At 39.2% G+C, this 21,966-nt stretch overlaps 1 protein-coding gene across 2 annotated transcripts in view; it reads right to left on the minus strand.

Moving 5' to 3' along the window:
• The window catches only part of RECK (reversion inducing cysteine rich protein with kazal motifs), a 189,318-nt gene that overhangs the window by 136,848 nt on the left and 30,504 nt on the right, over nt 1-21,966 (minus strand). For both annotated transcript variants that reach the window (XM_061590670.1, XM_061590671.1), the window contains exon 2: nt 6,480-6,538. In XM_061590670.1, coding sequence (XP_061446654.1) covers nt 6,480-6,538 — 59 coding nt within the window. The remainder of the gene's footprint in view (nt 1-6,479; nt 6,539-21,966) is intronic.

Raw genomic sequence — 21,966 nt, forward strand, 5'->3', positions numbered from 1 at the left:
ACCTCTCCTTGACGATGGTGAGTACCCACTTGTCCTGGGTCATGCGTTGCCAATGGGAAGCAAACTGGGTTAGGCGACCTCCTACTTGTGGTGTCGGCATTGAGTCAGAAGCGTCGTTGGTTCTGACGTCCTTGTCTAGTTTGGTTGGGGGAGGGCCTGGAAGAAGAGGTCTGAGACTTTGGTGGAAATCTCTGCCTGGTCCAGTAGGAGTGCCCGCTTCTGAAGTCACGTGCCCTGGTGGTGAGCCTGGAGCCACGAAAGGTCTGGAAAGGGTAAGAGGAAGAGGCAGGATGCTTAAAAGTGCGCCTATCCTCTCACTTTTGGGATGGCATCACTTTCTTTTTATCTCTGGTCTCTACGAGGACTTCCTGGAGTGCCTCATCACTGAAGAGCTTGGTACCTGAGAAGGGGACAGAGGCTAGGTTGGCACTTGAAGCTGCATCCACATCCCAGGGGTTAAGCCAGAGATGACTTCTAGCTACAGCTGCTGCCGCCATTGCTCTGCAGGAAAATTGGGCAGAGTCCATAGAGGCATCTGCTATGAATGCCAGGGATCTAGATACCTTGAGTAGAGTATTTCTGAGTCTAGCTGGGTCTCTGTTAACATCGTCAAGCAGGTCTTCAGTCCATAACAGCGCTGCTCTGGCAAATACAGAAGCCGAAGTAGAGGCTCTTATTGAGAGCGCATTAGCTTCGTGAGAGCGCTTCAGAGCTGTGTCAGATTTGCGCTCAATGGGGTCCTTTAACTGAGCATCTCCGTCCCGCAGCAAGAGGGCTTGGGAGAGTAGAGCGGAAATGGGCCTGTCCATGGCTGGAATGCAAAGCAGGTTCATAACGTCAGCATCTAGGACATAAAACTTATTGGCATAGTTAGTACCTTTCCTGCATTGGAGAGACAAGTCCCATTCTAACTTCATAATATTTTTAAAAGAGGTGGGCAAAGGCATGCATCTAGTTGAAGGCTTAGGGACGGGGAGCACTAGAGAGTTCTTGCTCCATTCGGAGGTGGGTAGGAGCTGACTGCAGCCGAGGCTGAGGACTGCCCTGCCTTTTTTGAATATTTCTTCTTCTTCAAAGAGTAAGATACCATCTTTTCCATACTTGCAGGGAGCGGAAGGCAGAAGAAATGAAAGTGAAATAAGAAGGACAGAGAACTAAAGGTAATATATATATATATATATATATATATATATATATATATATATATATATATATATATATATATATATATATAAAGACAGTTTTGAAAGCGACAAACAGAACTTCACTCAAGCTTGCTCTGGATCCCTACAAGGATTCCGTTAATCACCTAAAAATATATATGAACGTAATTGTGTTTAACCAAACAGAGGTTTTTATTGTATTAACAAAACGTTTCAGCTTCCACCTTCATCAGCTGCTAACATACAAATGCTGCTACCAAGGTGGCCGTTATAGAGCTTTGAGGATGGAATGCTCAGAATGCTTCATTTGCAGAAGCTAAGTAGTGCTGGTACTGTCCTCCAGGTTCAGGCCATGTGGTGCCAATGTGTCCAGAGAGTAAATCCAAAAGTTCTCCCTTTTAGTCAATGCTGCTGGATCCGCTGGCATCTCTATCGCTGTAATGGAAAAGTCCAACAGGCTGTGACCCTCGATGTTAAAATGCTTTGCAACTGGTTGCTCCACTTTTTTTGTCAAAATTGCCGACTTGTGGTTCCTGAAGCGCGTGCGTAGGCCAGTTGTGGTCTTTCCTACATATTGGATATGACATCCTGGTCTTTTGTACTTGATGATGTAAACTATATTGCAGGACCTACAGGTGTTGTTCTGTTTGATGTAATATGTCCTGCCTGTCCTAGTGCTTGTAAAAGTGGCTGTCTCCCTGAGGTACACACAGGTGATGCAGCGTTTGGAGTGACAAGGATGAGACCCTAGATTGGTGATAGGTGACTTAAGCACAGCTCTCACCAACAGTCTGCGCAAATTAGGAGGTTGGCAAAATGCTATAACAGGAGGCCTGCTGATGGCTCTAGCAAGATGTTCAGAGTTTGCCAGCAATGGGTAGCTCTCCCTGATTGCTCGGTGATAGGAGATGCTGGATAGAAATCTACTGCAAATGGAATCCGTTGCTCTTAGAATATCCTCTTAGAAGAAGGTGTTCTTTAAGTTCACGGATCCTTCTCTGGTATTTATCTTCAGTGTTGCAAATAAGTTTGATTCTCAGAGCTAAGCTATGCACAATGTTCTTCTTTATATGCCTAGGATGGCAGGATTTTCAGTTTAAATAGGTGTGGGCATCAGTGGGTTTGCTGTAGAAATCAGTGGCTATTTTGTTGTTTTCAATGGTGAGAAGGACATCCAGAAAAGGGATGTGCGCATTATCATTTGTACTATTAAATGTAAACTTAACAGATGGATGGATGGAGTTGATGTAATTTTTAAATTGTTCCAAACTCTCTTTACCATTTGTCCAGACCATAAAGATGTCATCAATGTATCGCCACCATATAAGTGGTTTGTTGATGGCCTTTTTGAGGATCTCCTGTTCCAGTTTACCCATGAAGAGATTCGCATATGATGGAGCCATGCGAGTCCCCATAGTTGTGCCTTGTAGTCAGAGCTTGGAAAAGTTACTTTTTTGAACTACAACTCCCATCAGCCCAATCCAGTGGCCATGCTGGCTGGGGCTGATGGGAGTTGTAGTTCAAAAAAGTAACTTTTCCAAGCTCTGCTTGTAGTTGCAGGTAGTGTTCTCCATTGAATGTAAAGTTGTTACAAGTCAGGACTAGCGTAGCTAAAGTTGTGAGAACCTCTGTTGGAGGACTGTTCATATCTCTGGTGTTAAGGAACTCATTTAAAGCCTGAATCCCATCATTATGTGGTATATTGGTGTAAAGAGATGTGACATCTAAAGTAGCTAGTATAGTATTGTTGTGGAATTGATACTGCTTGTTTAAAGACTCAGTTTTAAGCAAGAAGTCCTTGGTGTCTTTGATATATGATGGGAGGTTTTGCACCATGTTTTGTAAATTTAAGTCAATGTACAGAGAAATCCTTTCAGTAGCTGTGTTGTTACCTGAGACAATTGGGCAACCAGGATTATTGGCTTTGTGGATTTTAGGCAGCATGTAAAACCTTCCAGGGGTGGGATTTGGATTAACAAGGAGATCAGCAGTTTCCTCTTTAAGAAGTTTCCAACTTGTAAGGTTTTGTATAGATGTAATGATACGAGTATTGAGATCTGTAGTGATGTCTTTGTCAAGAAATCTATATGTTGTTTCATCCTTTTTAGTTGTCTTTGACCTTCTGCTATATAGTCTGTAGTGTTAAGTACCACAACAGTACCACCCTTATCCACAGGCTTGATGACAACATCCCTTCTCATCTGAAGGTTCCTCAGGGCTATTCTTTCTTCTTTTGAAAGGTTGTCGTGAGTAGGAGTTGGTGTGTGATTGTTAATGACTCTGTTTATTGATAAGAGAAAGGTTTCTAGGACTGGATTCCTGTTAATGTTCGGTGTCCAAGTTTTAGGTAGCAGAAACTGTAGCAGAGGATCTCTATTGTAGAGGTCTATGTTGTTCTTAGAGTCATCATAAAAAAATTCAGCCAATCTGCATCTCCTTTCAACTGCTTTGATGTCACATTTCATCTGTGCTATATTGTGCTCTCTAGGTGTTGGGCAGAAGTTGAGGCCTTTGGATAGAAGCCTAATTTCATTAGGTGACATTTTGCCTGCAGTGAGATCTATTATTGTTGTGGAGTCATTTCTGTAAGTTATGTCAGGTGATCTTCTTATATATATAAAACAAATAGAAAAATAGATAGCTGGAAGATAGGCTGAAAAAACCTGGAATATAGGCAAAAGGGAGGAAAGAAGCTAGGCCAGAAAGGAAGACAGCCAGAAAGGGTGTGCTCTGAGCTGAGACGGGAAAGAAAACTGAGCCTCAGCAGGAAGGGAGGAGCAAAAAACATTTCCTGTCTTCAAGCTGTAGAGGGAGGTATAGTACCCACGTGGAGATCTCTTGTCATCCATGAGAGAAAAAGAGAGAATTAAAGCCAAATTAAATGAAAGAAGTCATTTGTACGGTAATTTACCTCAGAAAAAAACACTCTAGCCAGACAGCTGATATGGCTGTCAAAAGAGAATTGAGCCAGAGGGAGAATGGGAATGCATGCACATAGAGGATGGATACACCAAAACTCAAATGTAACTTGATAAGTTTCCTAAACAAGTCTCTGTGCAGATGTAGAACCCATGTGTGTGCCTGCATGGATGACCAAGAAGAATTTTACTGCTGCTGATTAACACACAATTCGACTCAGCTTCTTCGCTAAGAGTTCATTTCTCCTCCAAGGTAAAATAGTTTTAAGTCCAGCTGTGAACTCTGCATTCCCCTCAGGAGTGGGTATAGGGTAATGTCTACTTGACCAGCCATGTAATACCTCATCTGGGACAGAGAGGGAAGGAATATATGTTGCAAGAGGCGATTCAATAAAAAAATGTACTTTACAACCTTCTAAGATTCTCTACTTTTCAAGCCAAGGCTAAGAGTAGTGCAGAGGCATACGTTCTGCTTCTTGTGTATTTGACTAATAGTGGAATTCTTATGTTGGCCTCCTGCAGAGCATCTTTACTACTTTTGAAGGACTGAAATAGGGGATTTAAGGATATTATGGTCCTGGTAATAACAGCCTATCTTATAATTGTACCATGCACAAAGGAAAATTAAACACTTCATACATCATGCCACAAAATGCATGGTAAAGTGTGTGTTCATTACAACTCTAGTCCTGAAGGAGTCCTAAGTTCACTGCCGGGATGAGCACTATTTTCACCCTTGAGAAGAAATGAGGCTAAGCAGGTGATTCAGATATGTTTTTTTTGTAATCATCATTAGAAATTTTGAAATTCCAGTTTTAATCTATAGTGCCAACTCATGCAGCAGAATGATAACAAATTGTTCACAATGACTGAGACCCAAATAGCTACATTTCATGTACACAAAGTCTTCTGTGCATCTAGCCATGCTTTTGACTTTGAACAGCATAATCTTTTTCAAAGTTGCTCTCAGTTTCAAAAATGTGAAATGGTCACTGAGCCATGGAAATTTAATGTCTGCACTGTCTACAATCCTCTTTTTATTCCTTAAATCACTTAAATCTTTATATTTTGTAATAAACCTCTGTAAACTGAGGGGAAGAGCTAAGGATCTCTGGCAAGAGAATTCTCAGCACCATCTTCAAACTACATTTCCCAAGATTCTTTGGAAAAGGCATGACACTTAAATTAGTTTTAAATTAATGTAAGTTTGTCTACTCTACTGTCTTACTACTGTTTGTATATAAAAGCACTCTTAGGGCACTATCTACCTATATAAATACTTACATAAATGAATACTTCTTGAATCTCAAGGCTTTTTGTGCTGACAGACCTATGCAGCTATTTAAAAATGTCTCTTGAGTAGCAGTAGGGCCCCACTTCTCGGCGCCCCACTTTTTGGCATTCCGCTAATACGGCGCCAGTGGGGCGATCAGCTGGAAGGGGGGCTGGAGCTCCCCACGCTCCAGCTGATCTCGCTGGAGGAGGGAAAGATCAGCTGTAGAGCGCTCCAGCTGATCTCTTCTTCTGGCGTGATCAGACTCCCGCACTCCAGCTGATCGTGCCGGAGGAGAGGAAGGCGCTACAGCTGATCTCCTCCTCCTCCTGTGCGATCAGCGGGTTTGGTTCCAGACCCCCGCGCTACAGCTGATCCGCTTTTTGGCAGGGGTCTGGAACCTAACGTGCCTACTGTAGCCAGCCATTTTAATTATTTTTTGGTACTGTTTTAAATGTTTTTATGCTGCTATATACACCACTCTTAAGTTTTGTGAGAGGGTGGTATATAAATACTTTTATAAAAAAAAAAAAACTAAATCCATCTGCTTGCACAGCAGAACTTCCACTCCTTCACCTCTTCCCCCATCCGTCCCCCCCGAGCTCTGTGGCTCTGTACATGTTAAGGTTAAGAAACCTAACACAGCCTTACAAGTCAAAATGTATTTATGGTAGCACATTCTGATGACACTAGAGGAACTGCTTAAAGGTCAGGTTAAAGGTGACATACATAATTTTAACACATATTTCTCACATGGCTGTAGACCAGGGATGGGGAACCTTCTGGGGGCCACATGCCAGGGGAGGGCAGGGCCAGAGGAAAAACTGAGCCAAGCAATGAGTGTAAATGTTATCTTTGTACAGCAGGCTAGTTTCTACACACACACCCTACTCTATCTATCTAGGCAAGCAAAAGGCATTATCAGGGTTCAAGGACACATTCCAGTCAGGCAAAAGCACTCCAGGAAGGTGCAGCTGTGGATGTAGTATGGTTTGGGGAGAGTCCTGAGGCCTAGACAGAGAGGGCTGAAGGGCTGCATTGTGTGAGGTTCCCCATCCCTGAAACAGACCCTATGGATATGCACAGTCAAACTTCAAACGTGGTGCGGGTTCAGAACCAACATACCTGTTCACAAACATCACGACACATTAAGTTATCCTTTGCAAGATAACAACATGATGCCCCTATAATGAAAAATAAATTTGTCAGCATCAGCAAAATACCTGTGCTCTCCAAGTAGTCTGATAAAGTGTAATTATTTATTGCCACTCAAACATGTACATGGCCTCCTGTACCTGAGGACTGTGACAAACAACAGACACACTTTTTAAGGGATCCAGGGGAACACATAAATTACAGGCCAGCTAGCTTAACATCTATTCTGGGAAAACTGGTGGAAAATATTGTTAAAGATAAAATTACTAAGCATGTATTTATCAGCTTTACAGGATAAAACAATCAAATGTAAAAACAGGACAAACATATGCAAGCTCTAAAAATAATAACATACATTCAACAAACTCTAAAAACAGTAAGACTATCCATACAAATTCCAAAAATAATTTCACCAGATAGAAAACCAATATGCCATAAATGCCTGGATCACACCTCGGAGAAAGCCATTCTAAACAGAAATGTCTTCAGTAGGGGCCCAAAACATCATCCCACTAAGTGATTGTCTGATTTTGGCTGATAATTGATTCCAGAGAGCTGGAGCTGCAACACTAAAAGCCCAGTTTCTTGTGCAGGCTATGTACAACTCTGGGGCTTATTATTTTCTCGGCAGTGTCAAATCTGAGCACAGTTGCCAGGCAGAGGTATATTGGACGAGGCGGTCCCTTAGATATCCTGGTCCCAAGCTGTTTGGGCTTTAAATGCTAACAGCAAAACCTTGAACTAGACCTGGTAGCACACTTGCAGCCCATGCAGTTCCTTCAGCAGAGGTGTTGTATGGTGTTGCTGACTGAGTTCCCCAGTCAACAACCAGCTGCTGCTCCTGAGTGAAGCCCAAGGAAAGCCCCACAATGAGCATATTGCAGTAATCTAGTCTTGAGGTTACCAATACCAAGATCACAGGGGCCTATCTATCAGTCCAGGAACAACAGTAGCTGTCTTACCAACCCAAACTGGTAAAAGGCACTCCTAGCCACCAAGGCCACTTATGTCTCAAGTGACAACGATGGACCAAGGAGCGGCGCCAGACTACGTATCTGTTACTTCAGAGGGAGTGTCATCCCTTCCAGAACAGACCTGCCTCCTGGACACAAGAACCACTCACCCACAGGGCCTCTGCTGTGCCACTTTATGGCTACAACTGCATCCAGACACTGGCCAGAGCCTGCATGGTCCCTCCCAATTCAGATGTTACAGAGGAAAAGAGCTGTCTATCATCAGCATACTGGTGATCCTTTACTCCAAATTCCTTAATGACTGCTCCCACATGGCTTATATATTTGTTTATTCATTTATAAAATGATTTACATACCGCCCTTTCTCAAAACATCAGCGGTGTACAGCAACACAAAAACATTTTTAAAAATTTTGAGCAATCATTAAAACGACTGGATATTTTTTTAAAAACATGTTTCAAACAGCTGCAAAGACCTGTCGACACAAAAAAGTCTTCAAGAAACACCTGAAAGACAAAACCGAGGATGCCTTCCCAATCTCTGGCAGCAGAGTGTTCCACAGCATGGGGCTGGGGACACTAAACGCCCAGCTCCTGTTCAGGCAAGTTGGGCCTCTATAACCATGGGGGACAACTAACAGCACTCCTCATGAAGATCTCCGTGATTGGATTGGATTGCATTTAAGGTATCCTGGACCCAAGTTGTCCAGGACTTTGTATATCAACACAAACACCTTGAACCGGGACAGCCATGTTTTAACAGCCATGTCACATGCTGTTGGCTATCTGCCCCCATCAGCATTCTAACCAGCTGGAGCTTCTGGACCAGATCCACACAGAGTGCACTACAGTAATCCAGTCTCAATGTTACCAATGCATGGACTACAGTGGCCAAGGTATCCCAATCCAGATAGGGCTGTAGTTGGTGTACCAAACAAAGCTGTTAAAAAGCACTGAGGATACTTGGACATCTAATGACAAAGATGTATCCAGGACTACAGCCAAGCTATTTACCCTTCTTAAGGGGAAGGCTGCATAGATACGTTAAATAACATAATAGTGTCCTGCAGCACCCCATAACATAGATGCCATGGGGCCAAGCAGCACTCCCCAATGCCACTCTTTGGAACCAGCCCAGTAGGTAGGACTGTAACCACCATCAAACAGTGCCCCTGACACCCATCCGACAAAGCCGGTCCAGGAAGATGATATTTTGCCTGCCCAGTGTGAAATCTAACTGTGGGCAGAGGCACAGCCCACAATCAGCTGATCATTGGGTCTTGCAGAGCACTGCGTACAGCGTTCTGCAAGACTGAAAATCCCAGTGCTTTGTACTCTTCTGCACTACCTGTAGAATATGTAGGCATGGCTTGAACGAAATGCCCTCATGGGCAAATGGGAAGACTCACAGGCTGGAGGCTCTCCACTGATGGGATAGAGAATGCATAATTTATCCCTTTATCAACCATAGTTGATAACATTTTATTGTTTACTGAAGCTGGTACTTGAACTTGCAACCTTCTACACAAACAATAAATGCTGACCTAGAAACCTCTATTCGATCATGCACTGTTGCTGTATTGATTTCAGTGGGTTTGAGCACACTCTGCTCTGTGCTACAATGTGCTTAGTATGTTTTGAAAAATAATCAGTTCTAAGAACATAAGAAGAGCCTGCTGGATCAGGCCAGTGGCCCATCTAGTCCAGCATCCTGTTCTCACAGTGGCCAACCAGGTGCCTGGGGGAAGCCCACAAGCAGGACCCGAGTGCAAGAACACTCTCCCCTCCTGAGGCTTCCGGCAACTGGTTTTCAGAAGCATGCTGCCTCTGACTAGGGTGGCACAGCACAGCCATCATGGCTAGTAGCCATTGATAGCCCTGTCCTCCATGAATTTGTCTAATCTTCTTTTAAAGCCGTCCAAGCTGGTGGCCATTACTGCATCTTGTGGGAGCAAATTCCATAGTTTAACTATGCGCTGAGTAAAGAAGTACTTCCTTTTGTCTGTCCTGAATCTTCCAACATTCAGCTTCTTTGAATGTCCACGAGTTCTAGTATTATGAGAGAGGGAGAAGAACTTTTCTCTATCCACTTTCTCAATGCCATGCATAATTTTATACACTTCTATCATGTCTCCTCTGACCCGCCTTTTCTCTAAACTAAAAAGCCCCAAATGCTGCAACCTTTCCTCATAAGGGAGTCGCTCCATCCCCTTGATCATTCTGGTTGCCCTCTTCTGAACCTTTTCCAACTCTATAATATCCTTTTTGAGATGAGGCAACCAGAACTCTACACAGTATTCCAAATGCGGCCGCACCATAGATTTATTCAACAGCATTATGATATTGGCTGTTTTATTTTCAATACCTTTCCTAATTATCCCTAGCATGGAATTTGCCTTTTTCACAGCCACCGCACACTGGGTCGACGTTTTCATTGTGCTGTCCACTACAACCCCAAGGTCTCTCTCCTGGTCGGTCACCACCAGTTCAGACCCCATGAGCGTATATGTGAAATTCAGATTTTTTGCTCCAATATGCATAATTTTACACTTGTTTATATTGAATTGCATTTGCCATTTTTCCGCCCATTCACTCAGTTTGGAGAGGTCTTTTTGGAGCTCTTCGCAATCCCTTTTTGTTTTAACAACCCTGAACAATTTAGTATCGTCAGCAAACTTGGCCACTTCACTGCTCACTCCTAATTCTAGGTCATTAATGAACAAGTTGAAAAGTACAGGTTCCAATACCGATCCTTGGTGGACTCCACTTTCTACAGCCCTCCATTGGGAGAACTGTCCATTTATTCCTACTCTCTGCTTTTTGCTTCTTAACCAATTTCTTATCCACAAGAGGACCTCTCCTCTCATTCCATGACTGCTAACCTTCCTCAGAAGTCTTTGGTGGGGTACCTTGTCAAACGCTTTTTGAAAGTCTAAGTACACTGTGTCCACTAGATCACCCCTATCTATATGCTTGTTGAAGTTCTACCTCAGTAACAGTTGTACAAAATTGTTTTTCAGTTTTTAGAATCTAATAGAGAATATAAACATCGATGATCTGGATCAGGCTAAAATGCATTTAGCCTAACAATCCGTTTCCATCAGCAGCCAGCCAAATGCTAAGATCATTATGGAATTATCTAGTTGACAAGGTGTGCCTGGCGCCAACACTGTTATGCTTTCGGCGCCAGGTCAAGACTTTCTATTCTCCAAGGCATTTTAGCATGTGTTTTTAAATTGCTTTTTTAAAAATGTGTTTTTATATTTGTATATTTGTTGTTAATGTTTTTAATTGTTGTGAACCGCCCAGAGAGCTTCTGCTATGGGGCGGTATATAAATTCAATCAATCAATCAATCAATCAATCAAATGCTTCTAGAAGCACAAGGAGGTGATGCCTTCCCTTGTTGTTTATTCCTAGCATCTATGGCTTCAGAGGTGGCATTCATTTATGCACAGAACAATTCTTTCTGGGTTTCCCCCCCCCCTTTTTTTTTTTCAATTTAGTCGAACAAAAGACCTTGGACACGATACCTAAGGACATCAATTCTTACAATTTGCCAAAGGTTCCTACTGACACATGGAAAGAACCTAGCCCAGACACAACTAAAGAAAAATCACTGACCAATGGGAAAGAAAACCATTTAAACAAATCGATGTCCCAAAGCCGAACCCTAAACGAAATTGACCCCACTATTACAGGCTGGCTTCTCATGCTAGCCCTCGATCTAGATGCCATGAAAGACATTATGTCAGAGACTAATTGCCTTATAGCACTGATCTTAAACATCTTAGACAACAAAAACAACAAAGGACAGCTTGCACCATCTATCCATAAATCCCCTTCTACTCGGCCTCCTTCTCAAGTGACTATAGCACCAGCAAACATAGAATCAAAGATTAATAAATCCTCCAGACGTTCCAGGAAGACCAACACTAACACCAATTTTAAAAAGTCAAAGAATGTCAAAACCTGTAAATATCACAAAGGGAATAAAATGAACTTTAATAAACTATTCAAACTTCTGGACCAAGCTATACCCAGAAAGAATCAACCTAACTTAGAAAGTAAGATTGCCCTTCCTTCACGGAACAATGATGCGAAGCAGTATTCAACTGACAATGACCTTACAGAATTTAAATCGCCATCTGTGCAAGAGCCGAAACATCTAGACACTGACTACTCTACCCATAATGACTTTTTTGAGATCTCCTCGACTTTCCAAAGTGGGGTTCGAGAATTTTCCACTCAACCACAAGATCCTTGGACTGACATTTTATCCAAACACTCTTTACCATCAACTTCTTATAAGGCACAGTGGACATTAACTTTGGATCCATTACAACTAGTCTTTGAAAATTTTCCGAAGCCGCCGGGTCTTCTTTCTCAACGGGATCGCATACAACAAATTCATAACCTCTTGAAATCAAAGACTGAGATTTATCCAACTGATATCTTACAAGTACAATATTTACATTTTAATGGTCATAAGGCTAGAGCTTTAGTTCGATTTAACTCTCTTTCTGCAGCACATAAAATTTTTGAAGCAGGCTCAGCTCTAGCCAGTCTTCACATCACAATATGCAGATATTTTATAAATAAAGCTTCTCCTCAACCGTTAGTATTAAAGTCAACCAACTACAAACCTCCTCAGCGGTCTTATACCGAAAAATCACTTCCGTATGAACCCCTTATAGTTCTAGCAACAGACCACCCTGCTTCGGCTTCCCCTCACAATCCTTTGTTAAACCAGGACAAAGACAACCCCTTTACTTTTGAAGAACAGTCACTAGTAGAAACATTTGACTGCCTCACAGAAACCTCTCAATATGAGATACTAAATAAATTAGATCGATTAAAAACATACCTTGCCGTTAAAATGAATCACAAATTAAAAACTAATAAAATGGACTTGACAAATCCTGTTTCAGTGTTACAGCCATTAGTCAGGACATTAAATCCCATACACCTGTTGATAAAATATGATTCCATGGGATCACAATTACCCGAAGATAAGGAAAAGCCCCTCTGGAAACACCAGAAGAGTATAAACGAAAGAGACGATTTAGCCCAAGTTGACACTTCTCCTAGCTGCGAAGTGAATAAATTGGAAATGTCTCCTTGCTACGAACTGGCAAGACACGCGAAAATCGATTCTCTGGGGAATTGGGAAAGAATGCGCTTTTGGAGGAGGATGCAATTGGGTCTCCTACATACATCTCAGCGTATGAAAAGACCGAAATCCAACATGGAACGCAGTACCCATCCACTACGGTCATCGATTTGGTAGATCTGCCTAATAATTCCATTCGCCCAAAACCATCTTTCCCGGCAGCGAATTGCTGAGTAGCTTTTCCAGCTTCTCTGGACAAAATTACGGATGCATGACAGCCCCTCATTATATCATGGAACATCAACGGCTGGCTTAATAAGAAAGGCGATACTGAGTTTATTGAATTCCTAAGCAATTATAAAATCATTTGCCTACAGGAAACATGGATCACTTCTGTTGACAATTTTAATTTCCCTGACTACCACCTCTTTTTAAGTCCTGCACTCAAATCTTTGGGGAAAGGTCGTCCAAAAGGGGGTTTGATAACCCTTATATCAACTATTTGGTCACCTTCGGTTGACAATCTACCATCAGCCTTACCTCAATCAATCTTGGCCCTTCGGATTAGAAGATCCAAGTCTGAAGCTTTGATCTGTATTAATGTGTACATTCCCCCTTCAGGTGTATCAACTCTGGACACTACAAAGGTATGGATTAAGTTAGAAGAGTCACTTAACCTTTATGAAAAGCAATTCCCTAATGGCCATCTTTTATTATGTGGCGATTTTAATGCCAGAATCGGGAATTCTTGGCTATATAATATCAGTGCGTCTAATTGGATGCCACCATATCAAAATGATAATAGTTATAGAACCATTCAAGATAAGAAGACTAATAATCAGGGCCCTTTTCTATTAAAACTAGTCTCATCTCACTCTCTAGAAATAGTAAATGGCTCTGAAAAAGACTCTTACCAATGGTTCTTTTACATATCACTCCCATGCAGGAATAAGCTTAATAGACTATATGATTGTATCACCATCTTTATTATCGGATATCCTTGACTTTAAGGTCCTATGTAGAACAGAAAGCAACCATCTCCCCTTACAACTAAGTATTAGCTGTTCTAAACCTTCTACCACCCTACCTTCCATGCAGAATCATTCTAAAATTGTGAAAAGAATCCAATGGTCAGAAAGATTGAGAGATAACTTAGCAACCCAATTAGGTAAAAAACCATACCAAACAATTCGCCAAGGGATATTAGAAGGCACCTTAGATCCATTATTAGCTTTCCAGAATATCCTCTCAATGCTTAGCCCCACCATGACCCAAAAAAGTCGAACTCCAAAAGGCCATTCCGCCCCTCTACGTGGTTCGACTCTGAATGTAGAGTCGCGAAAAAGAAGCTTAGAACACAACTACGACTACTACATAAACATCCAAGCGACCAATCTTTAGCCTCAGCTTTCAAATCATCAAAGATGGCATATAGACATCTCTTGAGACAAAAGAAACAGAGCTTTGCAATATCCCAATGGCAGAAGCTAGCAAACGCGGTATCTTCAAAACAAGAGCGTTTATTTTGGAACTTGGTTAAATTGGGAATGGGCTCAACCAAAAATAAGAACCAACAACAAATCTCAACCTCAGCCTGGCATGTCCATTTCAGCAGTCTCTACCTCTCCATATCACCTTTCCAACATGATCATATAACTTTGGATATCAAAAACCTCCCACCGTGGCCTCCGGTATCCCCCGATGAAATCAGATTACTAATACACTCACTGAAAAATGGAAAATCACCTGGGGAAGACTATCTTCCTCCTGAAATATACAAAACTTTTCCTGACTGGTGGGCACCAATTTTGGCACGTTTGTTTTCGAAGATTAATGAACTAGGCATAATACCGGATGGATGGAGACGAAGCATAATTGTCCCAATTTATAAAAAAAAGTGACCCCTCTGACTCATCTAATTACCGCCCCATTAGTTTACTAAATGTGGCGTTAAAATTGTATAGTAAGTTTCTCTTGTCAAAACTAGAAAAATGGGCAAATGTAAACAGTATTATACCAGCTGAACAAATTGGCTTTAAGAAAGGGTCCTCCCCGGTTGATCATGGCCTAACCACTTCATAGCAAACCAGGCCATAACAGGCCCTACAAAACATCTATACGCGGGACTTCCCGGAAGTGAGTGCCCAGCTGGTGGTTGTCTCTGAGAGATCTCTGCCTCAGAGGAAGCTTTTTTCAGTTTAAAAGCCAGCCAAGAGGAAACTTTGACTGGCTTAAATGTTCTCCAAGGTAAAGGTGAACCGATCAGATTTTCCACAGGACTTCGTTGAGCTGTCACCGGCTGGAATTGATCAGCAATTCCCTGACATAAGAAGGCATACCGATCGGCTGAAGACGGGGTCAGGACTTCCAACAAGCTGTACTGGAAAAAAAAGCGAGGCTTTTTTTTTCTTCTTAAAAACGTTCTTAACCAGCGAGCCTCCTTCTGTCTAAATCTTATCATTTGGCTTAAATTACTACAGTAAAAGGGATTTGTTTACGAATCAGCAATTGAGAAATCTGGGTGAGTCATAATTTTTCTCTGTTAAATATAATTAAGGAAGAAAGAAAATGTAAACAATTTATATATATATATATATTTACGACAAAAAGCTGGCCTGAATTTGGAGTTATAAAGATTAAAAAACGGATGAGAGGCAATTATTATTTGATGGAAATATATTTTGGACTATTTTTCTCCTTGGATTATTTCTTTTTGGACGAATCTGCTGTTCGTATATGTTACTAATTGCTTGGTGTTGTGAACCAGAATTGTTTTGCATTCCTGGACGTAGATAAGAACTGTGCTGGCCGGACTATAATAACAGGCCTGGAATATTAACTCTTTTGTTGGTGGAGGAAAAAAAAAAAGAAATAGACTGCCTCTAGGTTTTGGAACAGTGGTTAATATCAGAAATTAAAGGCTTCTTTTGAGAATGAGAACTAAAAAAGCAGCTAAGGCTCAGGAGCGAAGAGGTTCAATTGATCCACAGGAAGGGGCTATACCCCCAGATATGTTTCAAAAAATAATGGAAGGGATTAGTGATCTAAAACAGGAAATGAAAACTGAATTGAAAGATATAAAAGACCAAATTAAAATACAAGTGGATGAGATTAAAGGGACAATTGGGCAAATAATGGAGGATGCAAAAAATACTAAAGAAAAGGTACAAATCTTGGAGAATAGAACAGATATATTAAATCTGGAATTAGAAAAAAATTTGGACTACATGGCTGTGATTGAAATGAGAAATAAAGAACATTGTTTGAGATTCCGTGCAATCCCTGAGGAAACAGGTGAAGACATCAGAGATAAAATTGTTAATGCCTTAGTAAAATTTTTGGATTTGAATGAAGATCAGATGAAATTTGAAATAGATAAAGTTTATAGAATTAATTCCAGATATGCAACAATGAAAAAAATTCCAAGAGACGTGCTTGTTCACTTTATAAAAAAGACGACTAGAGATATGGTATTACAACACCACTTCAACAATACCTTTAAAATTGATGGGAAGGAAATACTGGTGATGAAAGAAATTCCTATTAGACTTTTACGTAAGAGAAAAGAATATGCTTTCTTTACAGAAAAACTTAAGCAATGCAAAATTCAATTTAGATGGGATGTTCCAGAAGGAGTGATTTTTACATTCAGACAACAGAAATATCGATTGAATACTGTTCAAAAAGCAAGGGATTTCTTGAGAAAAGCTTCAAAACACATGGAAGAAGATAAACTCAAAGATATGGATATAATTCCTGGGAAACAAAGTCAACAGAAACATGCAGAGGAGGGGAAGGAAGATGATGGATTAAAGGGAGCATCAGGTACATTTTAAAATACACGCTTAAAGATGGATTACAAATATCTAACTTGGAATATAAATGGAGCCAACACGGCGCAGAAGAGAAAGTGTTTCATTATTTGAAAAAATTAAAATTGGATATAATTTGTTTACAAGAAACTCATATTAAGAAGAAAGATTCCAAATATTTGATTTGTAAAAATTTGGGTGAAGAATTTATTTCGGCTGGATTTAAAAAAAAAATGGAGTTGTTCTTTACATTAACCCACAATTGCTTCCTAAATTGATATTACTGGATGATAGTGGTAGATTTGTGGGGGTTGAAATTACTTTACAGGGCATAAAAATTTTGATAGTGGGTATTTATGCCCCCAATGAAGATAAAACAAGGTTTTACACAGGACTTATGGGAAAATTGTCAGAGTTTTCATATGATCATTGGTGTGTCATGGGTGATTGGAATGGGGTAACCTCACCAAAAATTGATAGACTTTCTGAAAAAAATATTGAAGAGACACAGGGTAAATTACCGAAGATTTGCTTTGAATTGATGGAAAATTTAGAATTGGTGGATACCTGGAGATATATAAATGATAATGCAAAGGAATTTACTTATTTTTCAGAAAGACATAAAACATTTTCGAGGATTGATATGATTTGGATGTCTAAAAATCTAGTGAAAGATAATTTTTAAAATGGATATATTACCAAAACCTTTTTCGGACCACAATCCTGTGATATTAACTTTAAAAAAAAAAAATATTGGATTTAGATGGAGACTAAATGAATCTTTATTACAGAATGACAAAGTAGTACAAGAATGTAAGAAGAAATTAAAAGAGTTTTTTGAACATAATTTACATAAAGGAACGAATGAAAATATTGTTTGGGATACAAGTAAGGCATTTATGAGGGGATATTTTATTAAATGTAACTCTGAATTAAAAAAAAAGAAACAACAGAAAATGCAATTAATTTTGGAAGAAATAAAACAAAAAGAGGAAGAATTGAAAAAGAATCCAACTAAAGTTTCTATTGTAAATCAAATTAAAATGTTACAGAATCAAGTATCAATGCTGACAGTTAGAGAAATTGAAAGGAAACTAAATTTTGCTAAACAAAGGACTTTTGAATTTGCAAATAAACCGGGGAAATGGTTAGCATATAAATTAAGAAAAGAACGTCAAAAAAATATTATTTTAAAGATACAAGAAGGAGATGAGATGCTGACAGACAATGTAAAAATCAAAAAGATTTTTCATCAATATTATTCAACATTGTACAAGTGTCAGGAAATCCCATCTGAAAAAATAGAAGAGTATATATCTAAACAGAATTTGCCTAAAATTACAGACTTTCAGAGACAAGCTATTAATGGCCCTATCACGTCAAGAGAGATATCTGAAGCTATAAACAAAATTAAATCAGGAAAGGCGCCAGGACCCGATGGGTTATCTGCAGTGTACTATAAATGTTTAGAGGAAGAACTCTTGCTACCTTTACAGTATACAATGAATTCTATTTTGCAAGAGGGGAAGATACCGGATAGTTGGAAAAATGCTAACATAACATTAATACCTAAAGAGGAGCAAGATTTAACTAAAACAAAAAATTATCGGCCGATATCTCTATTGAATAATGACTATAAAATTTTTACAATGATTTTGGCAGAAAGAATGAAAATAATATTGCAACAATTTATCCAGGAAGATCAATCGGGGTTTTTACCTAAAAGACAATTACGTGACGTCAGGAATGTCTTGAATGTGTTGGAATATTTAGAACAACGAAATGATAAACAAGCAGCTTTGGTTTTTTTAGATGCTGAGAAAGCATTTGATAATTTGAATTGGAAATTTATGTTTCAGGTTTTGGAGCAAATGGATTTTGGAGACAATTTTATAAAATGGATTAGATCGATTTACACATCTCAGAAGGCTCAGATAATTGTTAATGGAGATTTAACGGATTCATGTGAAATACAAAAGGGTACAAGACAGGGATGTCCATTATCTCCTCTTCTATTTATTCTGGTCTTAGAAGTGCTGCTTAGAGATATAAGGCAAGATAAAAGGATTTCGGGATTAAAGATAAAAAAAGAAGAATATAAACTGAGAGCACTTGCTGATGATTTGATAATTGTATTAGAAAACCCTTTGGAAGGAATTTATGTATTGATGGACAAATTAAAAGAATTTGGACCGTTAGCAGGATTTAAGATCAACAATCAAAAAACAAAGATGTTGGTGAAAAATTTAACTTTAAGGGAACAGAAAGAGTTAATGGACAAGACAGATTTTACAATAGAGAAAAAGTTGAAATATTTAGGTATTATTATGACAAATAAAAATTCAAAGTTGTTTCATAATAATTATGAAAAATTATGGACAGAGATTAAGAAAGATCTGCTAAGATGGGATAAACTACAGTTGTCATTAATGGGTAGAACATCTGTGATAAAAATGAATGTATTACCGAGAATGATGTTTTTGTTTCAAACAATACCTGTAATATCCTCTGATTTACCTTTTAAACAATGGCAAAAAGATATTTCTAAATTTGTATGGCAAGGAAAAAAACCAAGAGTTAAATTTAAATTACTACAAGACGCCAAAGAAAGAGGAGGACTGGGATTACCAAATCTGAGACTTTATTTTGCTGCCTGTTGTTTAGTCTGGATAAAGGAATTGATTTTATTGAGGAATAAAAGACTATTGGATTTGGAGGGCCATGACCTGAAGTGGGGATGGCATGGATATCTATGGTATGACAAAGTAAAAGTAAATGTAGACTTTAATAATCATTTTATAAGACGTCCTCTGTTGAAAATATGGAATAGATATAAACCAAGGTTTTATTCGAAAATACCATTATGTGTCTCAAGTCAAGAAGCGTTTTACAGAAGAGAAATGGCTGGAAAAGAGAAATGGTTAACTTATCAAGAACTATTAGAAAATGTACATGGAGAATATATAATGAAAGAGCGAACAACTGATAAAGGAAGGATATAGTTTGGTTTGCCTATTTACAATTGTTAGAAAGATATTAAATGGACAAGAAAATGTATGGGTTTGAAATAAGTAAATCTGATTTTGAAATAGGTTTGTGTACAAATGATGAAAATACAATTGCGAAAATGTATAAACTCTTGCTGAAAATGGATATGGAAGAAGAACAAGTAAAAGAGTGTATGGTAAAGTGGGCAAAAAATTTTGGTTATAACATACAAATGGATCAATGGGAAAATATGTGGAAAAAAGGCTTGAGATTTACATTATGCTATAATCTTAAAGAAAATTTCTATAAAATGATGTATCGTTGGTACATGACTCCAGAAAAGTTGTCAAAAATGTATAGTAATGTTTCTAATGTTTGTTGGAAATGTAAACAACAAGAAGGATCATTTTATCATATGTGGTGGCTGTGTAAAAAGGCAAAATCATTTTGGGCACAGATAGGTAGGATGATGCAAAAAATTCTAAAGATAAATATTCAGTCAAAACAAGAATTTTTTTATTGGGTTTTATGGATAAACAAATAGAAAAGAAATATGGAAGAATAATATTATATATGATTACGGCAGCAAGATTATTATATGCACAAAAGTGGGAAATGGAATCAACACCAACAATGGAAGACTGGCTATTGAAATTAATGGACTTAGTAGAGATGGATAAATTGACATGTTTACTTAGAGAAAAATCAACAGACACATTTCTTAAGGAATGGAAGCCTCTCTTAGTCTTTTTGTTGAAAGATCAAAATAAAATGATGATATTGGGATTTGATGATTAACTAAGATAGCCTATGGAGAAAAGTGATCCTGTATGTATATATTAAGGGACAGGTTTGATATATATTATATACTTATAGCTGATCTGCGACAAATCGGAAGTCAACTATTTTATTGTTTTTCCTTTGTTGTATTGTTATGTTTTTGTTGTTTGACTCTGTTTTGTTTGTCTTTTGAAAAATTTGAATAAAAATTATTAAAAAAAAAAATCTATACGCGGCTTTTGTAGATTTGGCTGCAGCATTCGATTCAGTGGACAGAGGTAAACTTTGGTCCAAATTACATAATATGAACATAGACCATCGACTATTATTCTTAATAAGGGCCCTGTATAAAGACACTTCTGCCCAGGTTAGAGTGAATAATCACGGAGCCATGACAAGTCCGATATTAGTGGCCAGGGCTGTAAAGCAGGGGTGCCCCCTCGCACCTCTATTATTTAACCTATTTTTAACCGACATAATATCTGATCTAACTGACCCTCAATATTTTCCCCCCTCAATTGGAAATAGGAAGATATCAACACTGTTCTATGCAGATGATATGGTTCTCCTTTCTCTAGTCCCAATAGGCCTGAAAAAGCTAATGAGACGACTTCATGATCTCTGTGAAACCGAGGGACTGAAAATAAACTACAAAAAAACAAAAGTCCTAGTATTTGGAAGAAGACATGCGAGCCACCGTTGGGCAATGTACAATCAACAATTAGAACAGTGTCGGATATTTAAGTACCTGGGAGTGATTTTTTCAGATACCCTCTCTTGGAAGACCCAACTACAATTTATTAAACAATCAGCAGCAAAAACAGCGGGAGCCATTTTAAAATTCTACCGCTCAACAGGGGGTAACTTGGTCACCTCTGCCTTAAAAAATTTTGAGGCCAAAGTAATCCCTCAGGTCCTTTACGGAGCTCTGATATGGGGGTGGAACATGGAATCAATATCATCTTTAGAGACAATTCAAACAGACTTTCTCAGGCGTCTATTGACCTTACCCCCAGGAACCCCTTCTGCAATGCTTCGAGCGGAAACTGGTCTCCCTCCGCTGACTGCTCACATTCATTTAACTCTTCTGAGATTCATGAGATCCATACCATATCTACAAAATAAGGAATTGTTATATCTATGCCGCACCCACCCTGCTTCTAAAAAAACATGGGACTTGAAAATCTATTGCATAGATACCATTTACCTATTCACCAATTTAATACCATTGGTTCAGATAAGAATCTACGACAGGCAGTTATCCATCACTGTGAATATTTAGACTGATTATCCCTACTTAACTGTAGATCTGTCCCATGGTATTGGAGATTTAAACCTGATCACATTTGCTCTCCATATCTTACAATAGCCTCGCCGAGCAATTTTAGACATGCATTTACCTCAATTAGATTTTTCACTTTGCCTAACGCAGAACGAGAAGGGAGAATTGCTAATGTCCCTAAAGAACAAAGACACTGTATCTGCGGGTCTCAAAAGGTGGAGGACCTCCCACATATTCTACTAGATTGCCCAATCTATCATAACCTTAGAATGAATCTTATTTCCAAGTGGGTAGATCCCTCCAAAATGGCTTCGACCACTGACAAAATATTATTGTTAATGTCCGATCAGAATTTTGAAGTGACACATAAGGCAGCTCTATTTGTGTCCGCAGCCATGAAACTAAGAGCCAGATATCTTTTAGAATTTGATTCGATCCCGAAACCCAAATAGGTGTTAAGGATGTAACGACCAGTATTTTAACTTGCCAAGGCCAATAATTAGTGCCTTT

The sequence above is a fragment of the Rhineura floridana genome, chromosome 11 (genome assembly GCF_030035675.1).
Source record: "Rhineura floridana isolate rRhiFlo1 chromosome 11, rRhiFlo1.hap2, whole genome shotgun sequence".
NCBI classification, from domain to species: Eukaryota; Metazoa; Chordata; class Lepidosauria; order Squamata; family Rhineuridae; genus Rhineura; species Rhineura floridana.